The sequence below is a fragment of the Bacillus rossius genome, chromosome 2 (genome assembly GCF_032445375.1).
Source record: "Bacillus rossius redtenbacheri isolate Brsri chromosome 2, Brsri_v3, whole genome shotgun sequence".
Taxonomy (NCBI): Eukaryota; Metazoa; Arthropoda; class Insecta; order Phasmatodea; family Bacillidae; genus Bacillus; species Bacillus rossius.
Genome location: NC_086331.1, coordinates 83,760,653 through 83,782,097, shown reverse-complemented (window position 1 = coordinate 83,782,097; position 21,445 = coordinate 83,760,653). Strand labels below are relative to the sequence as shown.

General features: G+C 32.9%; 1 protein-coding gene across 3 annotated transcripts in view; it reads left to right on the top strand.

Annotated features, from left to right (window-relative positions):
* LOC134529418 (tau-tubulin kinase homolog Asator) overlaps positions 1-19,583 on the top strand; it is a 219,619-nt gene extending 200,036 nt beyond the window's left edge. For all 3 annotated transcript variants that reach the window (XM_063363469.1, XM_063363468.1, XM_063363470.1), the window contains 4 exons: positions 2,181-2,341; positions 12,120-12,365; positions 17,897-18,076; positions 18,159-19,583. In XM_063363469.1, coding sequence (XP_063219539.1) covers positions 2,181-2,341; positions 12,120-12,365; positions 17,897-18,076; positions 18,159-18,213 — 642 coding nt within the window. In that variant the 3' untranslated portion in view covers positions 18,214-19,583. The remainder of the gene's footprint in view (positions 1-2,180; positions 2,342-12,119; positions 12,366-17,896; positions 18,077-18,158) is intronic.
* Positions 19,584-21,445: the final 1,862 nt, after the last annotated feature.

Sequence of the window (21,445 nt, the reverse complement as noted above, 5' to 3'; positions counted from 1 at the left end):
AAAATTATTTTGTATTTCTCATCTGCTGTAAAAAAGAATGGGATAAGATTGGTTTTGTTTGGTTAACGGATGTTGTCATACTTATTAAATCTGTAGTTCTGAATTTTCACATTGAATTGGCATCCTTTAGGAAAATAAAGGAGAGAGGTGAAAAATTTGATCCTTTGTAACTAAGAAACAATAAATTTGTTTGAAAAGAAATTTTATAACTTTACTCTATATGTCAGAGAAAAATGCTATTGCTTCAAAAGTCTTTAAATAATGCAGGTATGTTTAAGGTGAAATGATTTAATTATTTTAAGGATAGCTATAACCAAAACAAATGAAAGTGTAAATGATGGCAATAACTTCATTAAAATGAAATTAGTACGTGTTTTAATTTTTTTTTTTATTGGCTACCTCATGAAATGAAAGTGGTGTGATTTCATCAAGCTAAAATAAATCCTCAAACAAAATAAAATGGGAGTAATCATATCAGATACTTTATCTATACTAACAATTAAAATGGTTTACGCTTAACCACTTTAGAAAATATCATTCTTGAACAGTTGTTTCCTAATTAATAAAATGTTTTATATGACATCATTTATTGTGTCTATTTTGTTAGTTAAAATTTTTCTAATTAACATATACTTTCCTAACAATGGTAAAATATTGGCAATACCCTGAAATTATGTGAGTGAAGCTGTTGAAAAGCAGAGTTGATGGATAGTGTACCTCCTAGCAGAACTCTAGAATGTGCACATTGTTGAGACGAGTTGTTATTGTTTATTTACACAAAAAAAATTCTATTTTTTAGATGAGTGGTTAACTAATTTATATATTTATCTTGTACACCTAAATTTGATTTTTTCCCCTAGTAATATAGGATCATTTGCAGTGTCAAATCTTTAGCTTAATCCCTGTTTGTTACTTTATAAGAAACTGGATTAAGGAAGGTGATTATACTTATTGTAGTGAGCATTTCAATTCAATTACAAAGTGGTGTTAACCCCCTTTTTTTTACATATTAGGAATACATACCATTAATACTTTCATTTCTGGTTTTAGTTGATATGTATACAAATTTTTGTTGCTATACTTCACATACATGTGATAATATCTCAAGTAATGTATTTTTGGGTCCATGGGTGGCATATGCCAATGTTTCTGTGTTCAGGTAAGGAATAACTAGACCAAGCTTATATAAATCTTTCTGAAATACTTTTTATCATCATGTACTGAAATGAGCTATAATTAATATGCATGTAGAAAAAATGTTAAATTTTCTTTTCTAACCCTCCTAGGAATAATTTTCTGTTGGTATACTCTATACTTGAACAAGAAAATGTGTCCTTGTATACTAGTGGCTAGCAATCTCTGTGGTCTTTCATGTAACTTAAGTTTCCCTTAAGTAAGGAGGGTGTACATATTCTTGCACAAGAAATAGGCCTTGTATACTGGCCTTCAAAAAATTTTTTTATGTAGCCTGTGAACAGCAATAATTAAGATAGCTCTAATGTTGCCTGTTTAAGTATAAAATTTTCTTTGTACACCCAATTCAGTGGGTATGCATTTCAACACAATTCATCACATAAAGGAGGAAATAATTTATCTTATTTTTGAGTAACCATCTCCATAATGCCTTCTCCATCTGGGCCAGCAATTAGAAATGAGCAATATCATACACTTAAACTATCAATCTTTTTAGGCAAAGTAAGGACAACAGCTGTGCTGAGCATGGCCGTGGTCACTGAAGTGGTATGCCCTAATCTCTGTCAAGACTCACATTAACCTGTGAGCTATGAGTCAGCTTTTTAGTGGCTGCGTACTGTACAGTCTTTGTGAGATTTTATCCTGCCTAGCCATGCTTCTGAAAAAAAAAGTCTTTAACTTCATACGGTACATATACATTATATTTTTTATTACTTTCTTTATGAAACATCTCGGATCCTAAAAAACATGGTATGGGACACTGCCTAAACAACAGCTTTTTATCTAGCATGATGCATAGTACCAAAATATATTGTCTTTAATCTTGTTGTATGGATGAAAACAACTTACAGTGTAAAATTTTAAAAATATGAGAAATTGTTTTCATTTATACCCAGTAATAGTACATTTAATGAAAAAAATTATTTTTTGTTTCAAAAAGTTTGCTTTTGTGATGCCGTACAATATGTGTCATTTTTTTTTCCCAGGATCGTCGCCACTCTGTATGTTTATCACCAGTGTTTGAAGAAAACTGTAAAAAACCCAGTCCTGTCGTAACTGTTCCAGCCACATCTAATGTTAAGAGTAAAATCCCCATCCCTGTTAAAAGTCCTCGCTGTATCTTTATGGACTATGATGTTGCTACTAGGTAAGTGAAAATGTTTATGGAATTTTTTTTTTTGGGTTTTTAGTTTGTTCTTAATATTACAAGAAAATATATTGTGGTTTGAAAGTAGGGCATTTTATTTGCGGATATTCGGTTTGAGAAGTTTTTCAGTAGCTATTGGAGTCTTGCATGGACATGAAACTACAATGGAGTGATGCTTAAATAGTTCCATTTATTATTTTTTCATTCAATTAATATTAACTATGCAACATGTCCATCTCTAACCACCAGCAATCATGTTTCCCGCTTCACCATGTGCCTCTGTGTCTTCCTACAGTGTGGACTGAGCATTTCTTTCCAACCAATAGATGGCAGTTGAGTGTAAATAATTGCATACACAGGGTTTACATGGCTGGAATGGAGTTGACACTCGTAGGAGCCTGCTGCTCTTCCAGAGTGACATGTTGTTGTTTCGGCCAGCCAGAAGAATGCATTGGTGGGGGAGACAGGAGTACCCCATGCAACCCACAACCCACAGCAATGTCAAATTTTTTTTCCTCTTCTGATAAATATGGTTGTGACCCCAGGAATCGAACCCAGATGGTTTTAGTGAGAGTGATCTCACCCACTGTGGTCCTCTGAATACACTTTTGCCAGTGCGAATATAGTTATCTTCCCCGAGTTTGTGTTTAAGATCATTCTTACACTTTTGTAATAGAATTTATATCAGTAATGTTACCATAGTTGTTAATGTATATGCACAATAATTTACTAAAACTCCCTGCTGAAGGGTATACAATGTAGTAAATGTCTTTTAGGTCACAAGCCTCAATCTTATAGAATCCTTATTTGGGGAATGATTTTTATTTGAAGTTTATGTTTTTATTGAACTTAACTTGTCGTAGACAGCAACATAATTAGAGACCGAAATATATAACAACTTTAACCAGGGATATTCAGGAAGTAATTGACCATAGCCTATGCTAAGCGATCATCCCAGCATTTGCTTAGGTGTGATTAGGGGTTCCATTGAAAACCAAAATCATGATGGCCAGACCAAGATTTGAACCCACTTCCTCTGGAATGCAATTAGGACTTACCACCGCACCGCCACACTCCGTGAGAATAGGCATTAATTGACATTCATATTTACTATTTAAAACCCATTCACAGTTGGTAGCTGCACAGACTAGCTGACTTGCTCTACCCCTCCGATATTGGTTTTATTAGCATGCTTGAGGGTAATTTCCTCATTTCTTTCTGTTTAGCAGGACCTCTGTGGGCTGACTGTTAACAGTATTTTAAATTTTCTCCCACTGCTCTGCTTCTCAGGCAGAGGCCCCTGTGGGCTCTCCATCCTCTGCCTCTGCTCTACTTGCAGAGGACACTTCAGACTGATCCCTAGCAAAGCTTTGGGAATTATTCTTGCTTCTTGGTTTTTTTTTTTTTTTGCACAAATGGACTAGTTTGTTTGTTAATGTATCACAAAACTTGTATTTTTAGTTATAAAAGCTTCATATGAAGTGGATGAATGAGAAAAAGGAACATAAGTTCAAAAAATTTAAACTTTTGTAACTGACAGCAAAATTTTAATAACTATAGACTGTTATCTGTCTTAGATTTTTTCAGTGTAGGCTATCCAATAATGACAAAGGCGTTCAGTGCCAAACTTATGATAGGTATTAACTATGCATTGGTTTGACTATTTGTAGTGTAAAGAATGTAATAAAGGATCATGTTGACAGAAAACCACAGAAAAATTGTTTATTCTCATATAAATCTTAGTTATTTCAGCTTCTTTTGGATAGTTTTATTTTCATTTCAATATGTCTCCTGGCCCTTTGTGTACCTTTGAGCCAAGTTTTAAGTTGTGGAATATAAGTGCTGAAATGTTGAAAATTACTCCAGAAAAGGTCACTTCTGAGTTTTAAAATCAATTTGGGCATAATGGACTGAATCATAGAATGTTGTGTAAACTGGTTTATACCACTGGTAACCAAATTCAGTGTTATTACTATTAACATTATTTAAATTCAGTATCAATGCCAACCTTCTGTGTCGTCCTGGGTTCGCTAAGGTATTTATTATACGGCGGCGCCCCAATCGGTGTGCACCCATGCCAACAATGCGTGTTAAATGCCCAGTGCCAATAGGTCATAGTGGGAATGCACCGGGGCGCAACTCTCCAATGAATAGACAAACAATCGAGCAGCTGTAGGATCAATAGTCAACTCTGCCACTAATTACCTCAGACACAGAAGCAGTGTGTTGGCAACTCTCGACCAGGACGATTGTGTGTACACCTGTGAGGCCCTATCTTAAAGCATCTTTCAACAACTCTCAGATATAATTTCCATCTATCAAATTTTACTCATCTTGTATGTAAATTTTCACCTCAATTGCCTCATCTACTCATTGGTCAAAAGAACTAATCAACTAGAAGTTGTTTGTAAACACTACCTTTGTGGTTGCATAGGACTTACTGTTGGCATAGCATTGTGGGTATCCTAATGATGATAACAGCATGGCAGCGTGCTGTAAGAATATGTTTGTAATGTGTAGTTTACCATTCTAATTTATGATTCAATGAATGTCAGACCGAAATAAAGATTAGTATAGTAACTTATGCAATTAATTTCTACAGTTAAATAAACTTTCAGAGTATGTAAGTGATACATTGAATTGTGAGTGTTGTCAGTTGCACCAATTTAATTTCATCTCGATATGTAAAGAAGCTGTTCCTCTAATTTGTATGTTTTCCAGGTTTTAAAAATATATTTTATGAAGTAAAATTTGAAATAAAAATGCTTATTATTCCAGTACTTTTACATAATCAAGTGTGCAAAGTTTTGTGTGAATTGGGAAATAGTGTTAAATTGTGTTGGCAAAGATATTATTGATGAAATTTGGTTTACATTTGGATGGATAAATATTGGCAGAAAATTTTTTTTCAATTCATAAGTTTGATAGAGGATGGATGAAATGTAGCCAAGTGAAGGAAAGGATACATTTACAGCTATTTGTTCACTTTAGACAACATTATCAGGTGTCTCACTATGACTTTGTTTTACTTAACCAGATGACAGTACAAATATTTTAAAGAATCATTGTGGGATACTTAACATTATTACGTTCTGCTAAGTAACAAAATATTTTACCTTTTTCTTAGATTTCTGCAACTCCTGATTCACACAGAATGAAAAATTTAATAAAAAATTAAAACCTGTAAATTCACTATACAAAATGTTTTGAAATGATCCTGAAAAGTTACTAAATTAGTCATAGGGTTTTGTTGTAGAGACTGTGTAGACACCTGTTGCAGCAGTGACCCTGTTGCCTACGCCACTGCCATCCCGTGTTTTCAGTGGGCTAGCGGTGTTGCTCCCCACCTTTCTGATGCTAGCTGGCACCCTTTCTGAGTCACCCCACCCACCTCAGTCAACCCAGTCATCCTGTTACTTCTGTATTGCACCTCCACCAAGGCAGTGGGCATCAGATGGAAATGGCAGTAAAATCACCTCCACGAATTTCTTGGGTACATTATTGTTTAGCTGACTCGTTCTTGTGTCGGGAATGAAAAAACTTTTTCTTGAGAACCAACAAATAATGGTCACCAACATCCTTAATTAAATATTGTGCAAAGTTAAAAAGGAAATTGCATTACATTTTGGTGATTAAAAAGGAAGAAGCTTATAAGTGTATGTATTTTAATAGTAAATTTTAACTAAATGAAAAATTTAGCTTCCCCTTCATTGACCAAGCATTTTATTTTATATTTTTCATACTTATATATACAAAATTCAAGATTATATTATCCAATTTTTTTTTTTTTTTTAATTTTTGGTGTAGTAATTTCCTTTGAACACTGATGATTTTTCAATTTGCTGCCCTCTTTATATTATAAAGAGAAAAAGCCCTTTTATGCAAAGTATTTCTGATTCCATTTGAACACTCTTTAGTTAATTTTGATTTACATTATTAGAAAATCAAGTTCAGTAAATAACAATATATTGACAAAAATCTGATAACCACTTAAGGTAAATTTAATGCATCGACCACATATAAAGTGTGATTCATTCTTAACTTGTGCTCATAGATGGGATGAGCTGGCTATGTTCGGGTCTGCTTCAGGCTGGACATATTTGGCAACATTGTTGTTTGTGGCTTGCCTGCGCTGGGTGGGAGGGGTCTGTAGGCAACCTGGTGGCTCATAGCCCTTCGTCTGTCTGAAAACACAACCCGACAAACAAGATATGTACATTTTGCAGGTTTGATCATGAGCTCACATCTGAATGCTTCCTAGACCCATCCAGGCTGTTATGTTAGTCAGCAGAGTGATGGAGTCATCAGCTCAAAGTTCTTTACAGTTGTATAGCAGTGGGAATAGGATTTAGAAGAGTTATTTTATTTTGTACCTGGACTGTCTCGATGGATATAGGATTTCACAACACATGATATGAACTCTATTTTCCTTGTGGTGAAATAGTTGAATTCCTGCTAAGTTCAAATAACATTTGTTTTACAGCTTTTAGTTATTCATAACATGGTTATCAGATAATATAACTTTCCTCTGTGTTGTTATCTGCAGTATAATAAGCAGTGAACCAATCCAGTCAAAGTAATAAATTTACCTGTCAATGGTGCTGTCAAGTGCACTATGTATCTGTGAAAGATGTAACACCAAGCAGGTGTGAAAATTAATGGTATTTATGCTTGCTCAACGCATGCACATTTTCTGTTTAATTTAATGATTTTCATTGCTTTTATAGCTCTCATCATTACTATACTTTGGCTTTACTAGTTGGTGTATTTATCAAAGTTGAGGAACATGCGTAGAAGGGCATGCACACTCCATCTCAACTTACCCACAATACCAGACATAAAAAGACCAATAAGAAATTCTTAGAAACTAGCAGGAAATATGCTCCTTCTCTCCCTAGAGCTACCCTCTACTCCCCAAATAGAAAGATATTGTAGGCAGGAAGTTTCAGAAGCAAATTGGCCCACGTCCTGGGCAAGAGGTTTTTTCTTTTTCAGGCAAGAATATAATTTTAACTATAAATATGACAAGAGTGGGAAAAATACCTCTAGGTTTTATGTAATTTTAAATCATATCCTTTAATCTAATGACAATAGTTTATAAAGGATTGTCTACTTTTAATGAATAATGAAGTACAGTAATTTTCTCATGTTCATAGCTTTGCATCAGTAACTGCAACAATAAAGTTTCTGTTTACGTTCCTCTTTTAACAGCACTCTGATGGTTATTTTAGGAATACAGAACTCACCAGTGATATGTGACATTTGTAGCTGTGAGTTTGTTGCCGATGAATGTATTTGTGCGCACTCCCTATGAATTGCTGCCTACGGACGTTTGTGCACGCGTGTCCCGTAACTCATGGTTTTGAAGTGATAATGTTTTCATCAACATAGATTCATCGTTAAGTGAACATATGTATTCTTGGGTTTTTCTATGCCCTGTGAACATAAGAAAATAGCTGTAGATGTCAATCAAGAAAGTCTCATGAACATATTCAGACAGTCCTATAAATTATCCAGGTCTCAAGAGGTTGTAAGTGAAAAATATTCTATGTCCGTGTCAAAGATAAGCAAGATAATGAGCTAGTTACTCCTGTGAAATCTCTGTGTCTTAAATTTGATGACTTGACATCTGAAAATAAAGTTTCTAAGTGCTTGTTAATCCATTCCAGAAATGAACTTTCTGAAAAAAACATGAACTTAATTTACTCAAGCAATATATCTGAGTAAATTGTGAACATATGTAAACTTTCAATCAAACATTAAAGCAAGCAGGGAGCAAAAAGAACGATCAGGTGGCATCTTTTAAGTGAGGGTGGCATGGATGTGCATGTAGTAACATCTGCTAACAAGTGTTTCACAGGTAACTACTTGCCACGCAGCAGGATTCGTGAGATGCAAGCAGGTCTCCAAATAAACAAAATGCGCATTAACAATATTTTTCACTGGTGCAATGTGCACACAAACCCAAAAACAACATTATCCAGGAACCTAAATTACTGTCTAATGATCGGAAGAAAATCCTCCATGGAAGTGGGTGTTATAAACTCATCATCTCTTAAAACAATAGTTAAACCTTTGTTTAAAAAGACAGTCTTTTTTGTTACGCGGTAGCGGTATGTTCCGACAGTACAAAAACAGGAAATTGCTGATTATATAAGGAGTGAACTGAATTTGTCACAAGTAAAAGTTGTCAAGCTCTGCACCAAGTACGGTACTTATGCCTCGTTCCGTTTCTCTGATCCTGAAGTTGATTTTTACTTGAAGATAATTTTTACAAAATCAATAACTCGGTTTTCCATCCGAATAGGTGCCTTATATGGAAAATTTCATCCTGAACAACTTGCTAATGCCAGCTGTCCCGTTGGTCTTGAAAATAACATTATCATCCATGATAAGCCCACTACAGATAATGTATCATCTGAGGTGCCTGGAGAAGCTCCTTGATCTTTAAAGTGTGCATGCTTTGTCCCTCTGCATGGGATGTCAGTAGTTCATTGACTCCAGTATTAATCATCATTATTTTACCAAAACATACAAGGTCTTCAAAACTTATATAAATCCTGATCTTACTATGAAGAAAATAGGTGGTGGTGTTCTAATTGCCATTAATAAACACAAATTTACAATGTTTCAGCCCACCCTTCTTTATGAAAATCCAGGAATTAAAGCAGTCTGGATTTAAATTAAAACCTCTCTAAAGAAATTAATAGCACTTGATTATATGTATATGTGTGTGTGTATAAGTGTGTGTGTGTGTAAATATATATATATATATATATACACACACACACATACACACACTTATACACACACATGCACACACACACACACACACACCATCTCAAAAAATTCTTAACTACTTATGCTACATATCTTGAAACTCTAGGATATAAATTTACGAACTATCAATACAATCTATTTATAATTGGTGATTTCTGTTACTTTAAGCACACGTTCAACATATCTAATGGTTTTTTTGAGTCTAAAGCACAATCTCTACTTATTTTTTCCATTGGCATGAACTTATCACAGTGTAATAATACACAGCCTACTAATTCCTTACTCAATCTGTGTTGTCCCAATTTTTAGCACTGCACAGAAACAAAAGCTATGGATGCTTTAGTGAAAGATGATCTGCCTCATCCTACCCTCAATATTAAAACATCTTGTACATTCATAATAATAAGAATACTTCCTCCACATACAGAAACTACAGATATTGTGATTACCTAGGTTAATTTAATGCCATAAAGGATCTAGATTTGACAGGCTTCTTTAATATTACTGATGTGAATGCTTCGGTTGTTCAGTTAACAAAGTTTTTATGTGATTAAATGTATATTTTCATACTTACATCTATTAAAAGAGTTTCAAAGTATCCCCACTGGTTTTCCAAAGAACAAATTCAAGTTTTAAAATCTAAAAAATGTTTCCATAAATTATTTAAAAGAAATAACAATGTGCTATACTATACTTATTTTTCTTATTATCTTAAAACAGTTTAAAAGAAAATCAAGTACAATCAAATATTCTGGACACAAAAGATTAAGAATAACATAAAGAAAAATCCGAAAAAATTCTGGCATTATATTAAAATTATAAAGAACGGATACCAGAACGTATCTATGATTGAATGTCAATGGAGCTGTTTCTTATGACCCTAATATCGTTACCAATTGTTTTGCCTGGTACTTATTTTACTGTCCATACAACCAAATAGCATCCCTACCAATATAGAGCCAAATGCAATCTTTTATCGAATTCATTCATACTCAATTTTTAAGAGTCTGGTACATTTTGATATTAAATCCTTAAAATCTTCTTCATCTGCAGGTCCAGATGGTATTCCTAACTTTATTATGACAGGTTGTTCTTATTTATGTACGTGTGCCTTTTCTACATCATATATTTAACATTAGTATAAATACACATGTGTTCCCCTCTAATTGTAAAATTGCCAATTGCTATCCACGAAAAAGAATGCAAACTTAGTCATAAACTATAGGCCCATATCCTTCCTCAACAGTTGTGTAAACGTATTTGGAAAAATTATATTTAAAGAAATGAATTTTTGTTTTAAAAATAGACTATTTGATAATCAGCATGGATTTAGACAAGGGAATGTCAAGAATGACCAATATACAGATTTTCTTAAATCCAATATATTGTAAAGTAACAAAAAGGGGTCAAGTTGATGCTTTTTACTTGAACCTTTCCAAAACCTTTGATACTGTGAATCACTTATCATTACTTGATAAACTTTCAAACATTGGTTTACGTGATAAATATTCACACTTGTTCTCCAGCTATCTAATTAATCAATTTTTTTTGTTTTAATAAACAACTGAAACTCAACTTATTATGTAACATCTAGAGTATTTCAAGGTGATATTTTATCCCCTCTGTTGTTTAACATTTTTATTGATGACATTTCCCATGTTTTAAAATATTCCTTAAGTTTGTTATTTGCAGATGTTACAAAAATCTACACAAAGATTACATCTCTGACTGTCACTTATTCCATTCTGATACCTGTATTACTAGCATTGTCAATTGTTGCAGCCTCAGTTTGGTAACTGTTAACATTCCTTCACCAGGAAATGATCACCAATCCCATATGATTATCAGCTAAATAATTCACATATTGTCTTCATACCGAATAATTAAAAATATTGGCTCAATACTTGATGATAAGTTCTTTTTCATTAAGTTAATTCTGCGGCTTTTAAATCAAGCCGTACTTTAGCATGAATTAAGTTTAAACCCATTATGTTTCAAGCATTGATTCAATATTAACCATTTATTTTTCTTCAGCTCGAACTAAATTAGAGTATAGAGCCATAATGTGGAATAATATCATTAAATCTGACTTTTATAAACTAGAAAATATCCAAAATAAACTTTTCAACCTTATATAACTTTCCGAAACCTGATTCCTCTTATTGGCCGCAGAAAATCATTAGGTGAACTTTTTGTCCGTAATTGTTATACACCAAAAACAAATTGTAAAATTCTACTGGAAATTTCTGGTTTAAGAGTCCAGCAATTTAATAGCTATTTATAGGCTATGTTTTGTACTTTAAACACAACAATGACATTCTTTATATATTAATTACAAACTTTAACAACCTAGATAAACATGTTATTACTTTAGACAGTAAAATATCATAAAAGGGTTGAGTATCAATTGTAATAAATAACTATGTATATTTATTACTATAATTATTGTGTTTGAATTCATATTTAATAAAAATAAATACATTAGATAATTGAGTTTTGAATTTTAATAATTTTATAATTATTTTGTGATTAATAATAACTTATCATTTGCTCAGTATGCATCTTAGTTGTTTTATACTGTAGTTTTTGTCTTGTATTAATACCATGGTTATTGTTGACTGCCCTTATAAGTTACCAAACTTTCTATGTGCATGTTATAAATAATTTTTTTTATGATTATGTCTAATACTGATAGTTTTAAGCTATCACATGCCTGAATTAAGTTTTTTATGACATAGCTCAACAAATACAAAAAAAAAAAAGCAGCCATGGAATTTTTTGTGGTCTGTGTCTGCTATTCCCATTGTCTAGAAAAGTTGACAACTATCTCGCTTTGTGTTTAGATGGGAGAGAGAACTCTTTTTGTGGAATACCTGAATTTTTCACATTCATAACCGTGTTATTTTGGGCTTACAGTACAATTTTTTTGTAATTTCTGTTAGATTAATTACTGCCAAGTTTAAATCCTCCGTAATCTTTCGTAAAATGTTTTCTGTAGGTTTAGTGAAGATGATGGCATGCAACTGGAGCACAGCCACCCATTAAGACGTTGTGTGACTCTGCCTGATGCCAGAGCATCGCATTCAAACAATAGTTCCGCAGAGGAAGAGCAGCAGCAACTTACAGCATGCACTCCTGCCTTGAGAAGGAGACGTGAACGAGACACCAAGTATGTGACTGATCAGTCTCAACTCAACTTGCGTTTTTCTCGACCAGCGCGCAAAGCTCAGCCTGCAAGACACAGGTACTTTTTTATCAGTTTCTTCTAAAACTTATAAATTTTATATTCTCTAACTATATTTTCTTGAAAAGTATGTAATTAAATAATCATACTATCCATGAAAAATTTTTTCATACAGAAATGTGTTCATTTTGAAAAAGTTAAAGTTAAATATTTATTATCATTATTGCAGAATTTTTAATTTTGGTTTTTATAGGACATGTATTTACACTTGTGCTGGTGGAAGTGGCACCACATGGTAGGCCGCAACCAGACACACTCGTTCATACAGACTTGCAGCAAAATTCACATCATTTTGGACAGTCTCTAATTCAGATTTTTCTACACTTGAATTTCCTTTCCAACTGTATCCCGGTGTTATTTGACATGCCCAGAAGGACTTAGTGCAAATGTCAAACTCTTGGAACAACATCTGACAGAATCATGGGCACCAGCGAATGAATATGCGACATTGACACGTTCGGGGAGATAAACTTAGCGCCGGGATATAAATGCAAATTTTGTAGGTCATTACCAGTGGCTGGCTTTTTTCGCGAAAATATCTGAACGTTCATTAGACTGCAACATGGTACGCTTTCGCCATCAGTGGTAAGTTAAACATGCTCTTATTTTCAGAAAACTGAATTATCAGTATACTCCTGAAAATGTTAACTGTTATGTTTATATGTGATGTAACAGTTAAAAAATTATTTTTATTACATCTGTCTTCAAACATCTTTCTAAGTTCAAATTATAAACAGTTTACCTTGTAACACTCCAGATCTCTGGCTAGTTCAGATTTGGTCTAGATTGCACACACTAAAACCACTTGAATAATTTTTTGGGTTTGAAAATACTGTTCAAATTTCTTTGCTCTGAATGATTCATGATGAAAATGAAGTCTCTCGAGAACAATTACTGTTTTTTTTTTTTTTTTTTTTTTTTTTTTTTACTTTTTGTTATTAATCTTTTACCAAAATCCATAACTCACAATAGCCACTGTCTTTCGATAACACTGTTCCAGATTATAAATAAAATAACACAAAAAAGGTTCATTGCTTCAAGGAAACAATTTACTTTGAAATGGTAGTGAAATGTCTGACAAAACAAAGAATTATTACTAATATTACTAATATTAATATCCTATGGCTACATACAAACTCATGGTACATGCCAAGAACTCTGGCCTTGGAATGACGACAAAAAACAAATTTTAAAGTCTCATTGCAGGCGAAACACGTACAACTGCAGTCAACAGATTCTAAATTAAAGGTCAATAAATGTTTACAAAACGCAGCCGCCCGGACAGCATCCGCAAAATTCACTTAATTTCACTCGTTTATTATTTTTTAATTTTGAACCATCACTTGACCATGATATTTCGGTACCATGACCACACGACGACTAACCGAGCCACCCTTCTTTCTGAGGAAGGAGCAAGAATGTTCATGGGATGTAATTTTCAACCAATCAGTAAATTACACGTACCAATATCTGCCAATCACAGGCACATAGCTATAGCATTTCAGCTAAATCATGAGTCTTTTCCATGATTACAGAACTCTTTTTCTATGTAACTCTTACGTGACTCGCAAAATTATTGTATCAGCCTGCTTTCAGACAAAAACCAGTGGTAAAAAAATAAAGAAAGTTACATGACTTTACCTAATAAAAAACCAATCAGCAAAATAGGTAATAATAACTTTTATTGGCTTTATAAGTTTAAATGAAGTAAATTAGCAATTACATTTAAATTATACATAAGAAACAGTATTTAATTAATAATTCAGCAGATTTCCAAAATTTAATTATAACAAATTGAAGATAATTTATTTGGCAAAACTTCTTAAAGAGAGAACATGAATGCATGTATATTTATTTATTCTATTTGGTTGCTGTGCTTGCAGCTATGAGATAAATGTAGTGCCACCAAAGCTATCATATTTGGGTTGGTTTGTGATTTTATTAGTATCAATATTACTTTACAATATTAATTTTAATACGAAACAATGATGTATATGCATGGTTAATTAATCTAAAATCTGCCAATGTTTAACAGGTAAAAATGGATTCATAATAAATGTACATTTGCTTATTGATAATAATTTAACAATGTTCAGGAATAATCATTTTCAATTATCCTTTCGAAATGAAAGTTTGAGATTAAAATGGTATTAGATATATTACTTTAAGGGGCCCGCCTCGTCAGGTGTATGTGTGTGAGTGAGGCAGGATGATATGCGCGATGCTCGCTGGTATTTCTAGCATGATTAGCCTCTAAGCGCATGGCTCTGAACTGGCGCGCAGTCTTCTCGTCGTCACAGGATAACTGTGAAATTTTAGCGGTACCGTAACATTATATGGCCGAGAAATGAATATAAAGGTGTAATGCAAGTCCCTTAAGTGCTTTCAAGAATCTGTACTGGTTGTTTTACGCCTAAAAATTACTCTGAAAACATGCGTTTTACCCATTTTAACTCTTCTAAAAATATGGCTTCAAAACTTAATCCGAAATCAAAAGTACTTTTCGGTCCTCAGAGAACTCTTAAATGCTTATCGTAAATAGATCCTACTCGGATATCTTAAGTGGTTTTTAAATCGCGTTGTTTTTCCTGTAGCTCTGCGCACCGTGTGTGTGCCCGGGTGGGCGGAGCCCTTAAATCAAGTCTCATAATTTTTGGCCTGGAATTAACATAGACATATTGTCTTCCATATAAAAGAAATATTTGTAGAATTCCAATTTAAACCTTTATTCCTGTATTAACTTCACTTTAAACTACAACCTTATATATATATATGTGTATATATGTGTGTGTGTGTGTGTATATATATATATATATATAGATAGATAGATAGATAGATAGATAGAGAGAGAGAGAGAGAGAGAGAGAGAGAGAGAGAGAGAGAGAGAGAGAGAGAGAGAGAGAGCCCCTTGTGCAACTCACTGACTCACTCATCTACACAAATTCTAAGCTACTTCTGTATTAGCTAGAAACTTGGCAATTTGCAATTTGGCCAACTTAAAGCTTTTAACCTGTAACCAACAGGAAAGTATAGATTTAAACTATACAGTGGCGAGGCGTGAGGTTTACATGAGGGGAAGCAACAACTCCATTCACCCCAAAACATGGGGGAGGGGGGAGGGTGTCCGGGAGCCCTCTCCCGGGAAAATATTGATTTCAAGTTACAAAAGGGTGCTATTTAAGTAGTTTTCTTAACTGAACATTGACTATTCCACAGGTAGAAAAATTGACACTTTTTTTAAATTATAAATTATTTTTGAAAAATAATGATGTTTGACTTACATTATTCTGATAGTAAAATACCTACTTTAACTCTACATTATTTATATACTAAGTGGGAGTGTAGTATCATCGATATCTGGTACAAAATATATAAACAGACAACACATGGCAAAGTAAGTACTTAAAATAAAGAGAAGAACCTCATAAAAATGTACTAGAATAGTAAAAATTAAATCTTGGTATTTTTCGTACCAACACAAAAGAAATTATCTTCATACGTGATCAGAAACTCTGTTAACTGGTACGTGTACCAAGAAACTGGCACGTCAATCATTCCTGAAACGCCACCTCAGCACCTGCTGTGCCGAACTGAAGCGGACATAGCCGTACAGTCGGCGGAAGAATTCCTCCGTCTGCTTCGGCCATGTTCGCTTCAGTTCGGCAAGAAAGCGTTACCTTCGTAGCTTCTACCACGTATTTTTACAGCCAATCCCCTCCTCGAACCTTTGTACCATGCCACCCCCCTTCCGAAAAGAAACTACTGCGGCAGCCTTCCTGCTGAAAGCGGTCCTACCAGCGCTTCTAAACCTAGCAACGCTTCTGAAACAGGATGTTTTGTGTGTCAACGAGTTATTTTCTTATAGCGCACAGTGCACAGTATTGGGTCCCAAGAAGATAGTGTAAAAAATACATACACCTAACTGCACGAGCCAAAGTAAAATACTATTCTGAATAAAATATTTATTTAAAAAATTCAATGTCTGGAAACTGCCTGGGCAAGCACTGCTTGCCTTGCTTGCCCTGACGAGACGCCACTGAAACTATATAATTGTTTTACTGTTTGATACTTAGAAAATATAATACAGTAAGTCCTCGGTTTACGTCGGGGTTACGTTCCTGAAAACCGCGACGTAAATAGAAACGACGCAAAATGAGCCATGTTTCATGCCACCGGCCGGCCACGGCCCAAGGTCGGCCGGAAGCGCTGGCATACAGACGTGACAACGGGCAATTTTATCAGCAAATGACAACCGACAGCGTGGGAAACAAGTCCAACTAGTACTTCTCAGCTTTATAGAATGGTTATTTAACCAGCTGCTTTATTACCTTTATTGATTGAAATATAAAAACAGATATATAGTACATACTGTACGTAAGAGCAGGAAGCGTCCCTCATGATGTATGATAAGATAAGGCGGTGAACGTGTAGCTTACGCTACATAGCATAAATTAACTACCGAAGGAAACAAAGAATTATAAACAAATTATATACGGTGTTTTGGTTAAAATAAAGATTTACGGTCATTGTAAACGACGTTATTGTGAATCGGCGACAACTTAAATTGAAACATGAGTACTCAAACATTAGCGACGTTAATCCGAAACGACGTAAATCGGTACGGCGTAAATAGAGGACTTACTGTACTTGCTTGTGCTTGTTGCAACATTAAATCTAACAGTCAAGGTCAGTAGTCGACCTTAGGCACATCCAGCTGCTATAAGCATGCCAAATTTCATTTAGGTTCTTTGACTGAAGAAACATTAAAAAAAGTATTGTCATATCCTAAATTCTGCTGATAGTCAATAGTTAAATGATTTAAGATTCTTCTTAATTTGAGTTTAAAAGATTTTAATGTTGATTATAATTTTAGTGGGAATACTACAAACCATTAAAAAGAAGAATTATAGGATTTTAAGTACTATTCAAATTCATTGAAATATGGAACTCCTTTTAATGGAAAACGAAAAATTAAAGTGTTTAGTTAAATTACCTAAAAAAAAAGTTTTGTGGAGAATAGTTTTATTTTATAAATAACTAATATCTTCAAGTAAAGTAGAGGCACAGATCAAATGACTATACTTTCACTAAGGAGATTTGTGTTCGATATCCGGCGGGGTCAATCCCATAGGTTTCATAAGTAAGAACTGTGGAGATAATGGCAATGAGTCAGTAGATTGTCTCAGGGTTGTTCCATTTTCCCCACCAATGTATTCCAATGTATTCCATTCAGCGCTGCGCTATGTTACTGTTTCACTCCTTATTTGTCTCCAATGTAATGCCAAAAATTAATGAATTCACTCTAATAAAGTGTAAATTTTTTTTTGTACCAATGCTTTATTACATAACCTACCACTCACAGAAATGAAAACTATTAATATAATAATGTTAAAAAAATTAGATTTCTCAATAAGTAGGCTTATTAGGAATATAAATAGCATCTTGTTTTAAATGGAGTACTTTTCCTGATTTCAGAAGTAAAATTTGTTGAAGCAAAAGTTAATGGTTTAAAAATGGAAATGATGCTGTAGGGTTTCAGTAGCTGCAGTTATGGGGCGAGAACTACGTGGGATTCCAAGTCACTTACTTGCAAGTCCTGGGCCGACACGAACTGAAGAAAGTAGTGAAGCAGATAGTGATTCTTCAGGTGGGCTTCCACTCCCTCATCCACCACCATTACGTGACCTGAAGCTAGTGGAAAATAATGCCAGGCAAGTATAATACACAAAATCAAGATGTAACTTTTTTCCTTGTATTCATTTATATCATGATTAAACTGTGGGTTTGGTTTAGGTGTCGGCGTTTTCACCCCCTTGCAACAGATTCTTCGGGTGGAAGCAACACGTGAAGTTAAGTCAATCAAGTGCACCTTGCTTCCATTTCTTGACGTTACATTATGGTGGTGTTGGCCATGGGTGATATTATGCTTGGAAATGCAAAATCTTTCTTAGGCTTGTTTTTTGAGTTAAGATAAATTAAATAAGATTATGGAGCAGTTAATGCAAGTAAATTGCTAAAATTGTAATTTTGTAGGATACTCACATTGAGCTTTGTTATTTATAAATGAAAGAAACTACTGTAGTTCCTTACTAGCATATGGTCATAAGTTTTTCTCTACTGCCTACTGCTATTTGCATTGCTAAGTGTGATTTCTTAATGGCCACACATTTTCAATATTATAATGTTGTAGATACATGAAGGCAATAAAATGTGGACATATGCCTTTAGTCAGTGATGCCAGCACGATCTCCTAGATTCCAGTGAAGTGCTGTTGTGGCAAGACTCATTTACTCCTATATTTTAGCAAATATATTTGAAGGGGAGTTTGCATTAATGCCATGGCTACTTAATATTTATACTCTAAAGTGTATTGTTTAATATGTTATGAATTAATTATTCAAATATTTTGGTGTATTATAAAAAGTTATATCAATTTTATAGGAATAATTTATATTATACAAAGTTTATTTAATTTATTTAACTGCATATTCATGAAACAAATTCTTACTTAATCATGTTTTCAGAATCAATTTTTATGTGTTTATAAATAGAACATTATTACAGAGGAGTATTATACATTCAAAGGTGCTATTATAGAGACTTTATATAAGATGAAGTCATGTTTTGATTATCATTAAATGGTTCTGATGTGAACTATTAATATACCTTTGCCGTTATTATCAAATGTGGTTTAGTTATATTTTCCCCCATTTTCTTGGTTCCGATAACTGCGTTCATTAATAGGTGTGTTTTGTGGTCATATTTGCCTTCGTTAATGGCTGTGTTTATGTTTAATGTTCAGAGGAAATTTTTTCATCTTACTTAAAATTTTGTTAAGAATTTTAAGAAGTATGATGTTTCCTTTGAATAGCAGCAATAATTGTAATTTATACGGATAATATGCTTGTATGATTTTCTTTACATATGTCTATTAGTAAGTCCACATGTGAGAACTTCAACTCAAAAATTTTTTTGCAGCTAATTAATGCTTGATATTTTACAGTCCATGGTAAAAATTCAACCTCCAGCACTTTTAAAACAATTCACCATAATATTGTATTGTTTTTGGTAATTCATATAGGTAAACATAAAAAATATTTTATGTATATAGTGTATAAGGTTAAAAATTTATTGCATAGTGAAAAATTATATTATTTCTTTAGTGTTCTGAGCAAAAGACGAATGGGAAGTAAAAAATTTGCAACATTTTTATAAAATTACTGTTTATATGTTTTTACGTTCTTACATGTGAACAACTTTTGATTTTACTAAACACTTGATGTAAAACTGCAATAATTGTTAAAATATTAAATTCCTTTAATTCTGACTTATTACTTTTTGTATTTCCAAAACTTTTTTTTTCTCAGTTGCTGAATAAGTTTTTCTTGTAAATATTGTTACGCTGTTAAAAAAATCTAATATCTTCAACATTTCATGTTGGGCTTCATTAATTTCTTTGTTTGGATTCATGAAAGTTAATGGCTGTGTTTTTTTGTCATTTTAAATTTGTCCATTATTATTTTCTTCATGGATTGTATTAATATATGAACAAAATAGTATGTTTGGTTAGTAAAAATTTTAATATATATGAATTTATAATATTTAAAAAGTTTAATTCAATAAGATATATTTAATTTAAAGACAAGACTGTAGTCCAGTTTCTAAAAAAAAAAAACAGTTATACATCTTGTGTGTATTATGTTGGAAATGCAAAGTAATTTTTATTGTCTTATAAATTAAATTGCATATTAAACAGTATTCTAAGAGACAATTTTTTACAGGTGTATAGACAGGTATATAAGTAATTTATTCAACAATTACAAGTTTTGTATGATATTCCTGATTTGTTTCATATTTGGGTTTTTAAAGACCCACTCAAATCATTGATTGTAGTTTTTGTGATCCATTAAATAATTAGTTACACAATATTTTTGAGATTTGTTGTATGGTAAGTGTAAGATTTTCAATATAATACAATTATTTCCAGTCTTTGTTTGAATTTTCATTAGGAATATTTTGATTCTGTACAAAAAAATACAACACAAGCAGTGAGATTTGAAAAGAGCTTGCTTATTGTGGTATTTGTTTTAAGTTCCTTATTGTGATATTACTTTTACCTCATAGTCTTTATTAGCCTCTAGAGTAAATCTATTACTCATGACACTAACTGGTTTTCATTATTGGTTTTAATAGTGTGATAAATACTGAATAGTTTATAGTCCCTCCATTTACTTTATATATTTGCTCTGTATCTGATAAATGCTGTGAAGTAAAAAGTTTGTAAATACATTTTACATAACAAGCACTTCTAGTCATGATCATGTTATGTGAATAAGTGTGTGTTGATATATATATTTTGTGTTTCCATGTACAGTGAGATCATAGAAATAAACAAAGGTACTGTACTTGAATGTACCAATCTTATTTTAAACTTTGAAGCTCAGGTTTTGTTTTTAATTGACATCCAATTTCTATATTAAAGTTTTTTCATTGCTCCCCATACCCTCCATCTACACCACAAAGAGACATTAGACCAAACATTAAATAAAGTATGCAACATTGTTCATGTGTTGTATGCATATGTTTTATGACTTTTGTACAAAGTAATTTTATTTCTGCTACACTTTTTTATGGTTTTTTTGTGTTAAATTAAGTAAGAAATCCATAAATTGTTAGTACGTTATATTGCTTGTACTTTCATATTTGGAAAACAATTTTTTTAAAGCATTTGTAAATACATAATTATAAGTAGGGCCCTAAAATATTGTCTACCACCGTAATGCGAATAATAATGCAAAATTCTGCATTTTCAAATGTAAAATAAAAAATTCTGCATTTTAAATTAAAATGGCTATTTATTTATAATGCTTTTGACACATTAGCAATGAAATTTGTTGGATTCATTCTGCTTGTTATATATATAAAATTGGAATATATATTTATTTATTTATTTGTAATTTTGTGGCCAGTATGGTAATTTTTATTTTATTGTTTTACCGCTGTCGTTGTTAACTGAACGGCGTTAACACACACGTTGGTTTTACTGCTTTTTTAAAGTTGGCCAACTTCAAAAGTAGAAT